The 2477-nt window shown below is 16.7% G+C and overlaps 2 protein-coding genes across 2 annotated transcripts in view; both read left to right on the forward strand.

Annotated features, from left to right (window-relative positions):
- PRSY57_1244800 (mitochondrial ribosomal protein L3 precursor, putative) overlaps positions 1–274 on the forward strand; it is a gene marked incomplete at both ends in the record, with an annotated part of 1029 nt that extends 755 nt beyond the window's left edge. The window contains one exon of the mRNA XM_012908860.2: positions 1–274. This exon is cut by the window's left edge and continues 755 nt beyond it. Coding sequence (XP_012764314.2) covers positions 1–274 — 274 coding nt within the window.
- Positions 275–1258: 984 nt separating this feature from the next.
- Positions 1259–2477, forward strand: part of PRSY57_1244900 (hypothetical protein) — a gene marked incomplete at both ends in the record, with an annotated part of 3081 nt that continues 1862 nt past the window's right edge. Inside the window, 6 exons of the mRNA XM_020115107.1 lie at positions 1259–1307; positions 1607–1650; positions 1912–1986; positions 2074–2172; positions 2281–2329; positions 2468–2477. Of these exons, the coding sequence (XP_019970260.1) occupies positions 1259–1307; positions 1607–1650; positions 1912–1986; positions 2074–2172; positions 2281–2329; positions 2468–2477 (326 nt within the window). The remainder of the gene's footprint in view (positions 1308–1606; positions 1651–1911; positions 1987–2073; positions 2173–2280; positions 2330–2467) is intronic.

The following is a 2477-nucleotide window of genomic DNA, read 5'->3' on the forward strand; positions in this document are numbered from 1 at the left end:
AAAATGTAGTAATAATAAATTATTTCGTATAAATAGTTTGAAAAATCTATTATTTATTAAAGGAACCATTGGAGGATATAAAAATAAAGTTATTAAAATCTCAGATGCTAAAGGAAGATCTTTTAATAAATTTAAAAATAAAATATTCTTATATTATCCTACATTTATATATAAAAAAAACAAAAAATATAAAAATGTAATTGACATGCCACACAGTGTAGAAGACCCATTCTTGTATAACGAAATACCTTTATATGACCCTCCCAACAAATAAAATTAAAAAAAAAAAAAAAAAAAAAAAAAAATATATATATATGTATGTATATATATATATATGTATGTATATATATATATATATATGTATGTATATATATATATATATGTATGTATATATATATACATATGTATATATTCATGTGTACTTTTACACATGTGTCCAAATGTTGAAATTTATGTGGTCATTATATTAAGGACACTACATATATACATTAAGAATTTTTTTTTTAACATCCTAATTTGTCATATTTTTAAAAAACATTATAATCCTTATTTGTAATATGCTTTTTTACTTTTCTTTTTTTTTTTTTTCTTTCTTTTTTTGTGATACATGATGATATATTTATTTCCATTTTAAACATTACCTTTAATTACCCATGCGCCTTTAAAATGTATTTTTTAAAAATAAAAATAACATTTAATCAAAAAAACAGCATAAGAACCACAAAAATGACAAAATCATATATATGTGATATGTGTGTAATACATACCATATAGTAAAATTGTATAATCATTTGTGAAAAAAAAAAAAAAAAAAAAATTAATTTTTCCTTTTTTTTTTTTTTTACCTTGACACCTTTTACATATATATGGTTATAAATTTTCCATATTATGTGTATATTTACATATATAAACATGTGAAATAAAAAAAAAAAAAAAAAATGCCACCATATATATATATATATATATATATAATTTTATCATATGATAATATGAACAATAAATCATATGTCATTAATTATGTGTATAATTCTTAAATCTTATTTTCGTATATTTTTTAATCTTTAAGTATTATATATATATATTTGTTTATTTGGTTAATTAAGATGAAATGTATTTATTTTGCTTAAATCTAAAAACATATTTGTACTTCAAAATTTTCATACTTCAAATTATTTATTTATTTATTTTTTTATTTTATTATTATTTTTTTTTTTTTACTAATATATAATATACATATATAATTTTTTTTGTAAAAGTGATGAAAGATATAAAGTCTAAAAATCCAGAATTTCTTAGTACAAATAAAAGTAAAATGATATAAATATAAATAAATAAATAAATAAATATATATATATATATATATATATAAATGAAATAATCGTATCCTTTTGGATCAAAGGGATATATAAAAAATAGGAAATCATAATTTATATATGTGTATGCATATTTATATATTTATGTTTTTTCAAGTTTATTCGTACAAAGAAATGTATATAATAATAATATATATATATATATATATATATATATATATATATTTTTGTTTTATGATGGTTCAGTAGGTATATAAATATAATATAATGTTTATTTATATATTTTTTAATAGATAATAAGAAACAAAAGGATAAGAAGATTATCGAGGAAAATAAAGTATGTTACATTTTTTTTTTTTTTTTTTTTTTTTTTTTTTATAAGAAAGGACAAAGATACAAAACAATATAAAAGAAATATGATACCTGTCTTTATATTATATATGAATATATTTTATTATGTGGTCCATCGTTTATTCTATATGCACATGTTTTCCTTATATAATTATAATATATAGAAATAAATAATCAAATATACTTTTTTTTTATTATTTTATTATTTATTTATTTTTTTTTAAATATGCTATAATGCGGAATTCAGGATTTTAATAATGAACTCTCAAAATATAAACAAAGTTTCTACATAATTAAAAAGACCATAAATATAATTAAAAATGTAAGACAAAAAAAGAAAAATGCAACATATGTATATATATATATATATATATATATATAATATTTTTTATTCTGTCTTTTTCGGTAGCATTATTATAATAAAATAAACAATATTGATACCTTACGAATACGAGAAAAAAAAAAGTTATGTTACTTGAAGAGGAAAAATGTAATTTTAGAAGATAAGGTAATAAATATATACATACATACATACATACATATATATATATATATATATATATATATATGTACTTATTTATTTATAAAATAACGTATCGACATTTATATTTTATAGTGCACCTTTTATTGTGAACATGTGGAGGAAATAAAAAAAATCTACACAGGTATAAAATCAAAAATGTTATAATTGTATATGTCATAGTCACTCAAATATTTTATACATTACAAGGAAATATGTCTAAATATAAATAAAATATATATTCCTTCTTCTTCTTCTTTTTTTTTTTTTTTTTTTAAAACAGAACAAATAAA

The sequence above is a fragment of the Plasmodium reichenowi genome, chromosome 12 (assembly GCF_001601855.1).
Source record: "Plasmodium reichenowi strain SY57 chromosome 12, whole genome shotgun sequence".
Classification (NCBI taxonomy): domain Eukaryota; phylum Apicomplexa; class Aconoidasida; order Haemosporida; family Plasmodiidae; genus Plasmodium; species Plasmodium reichenowi.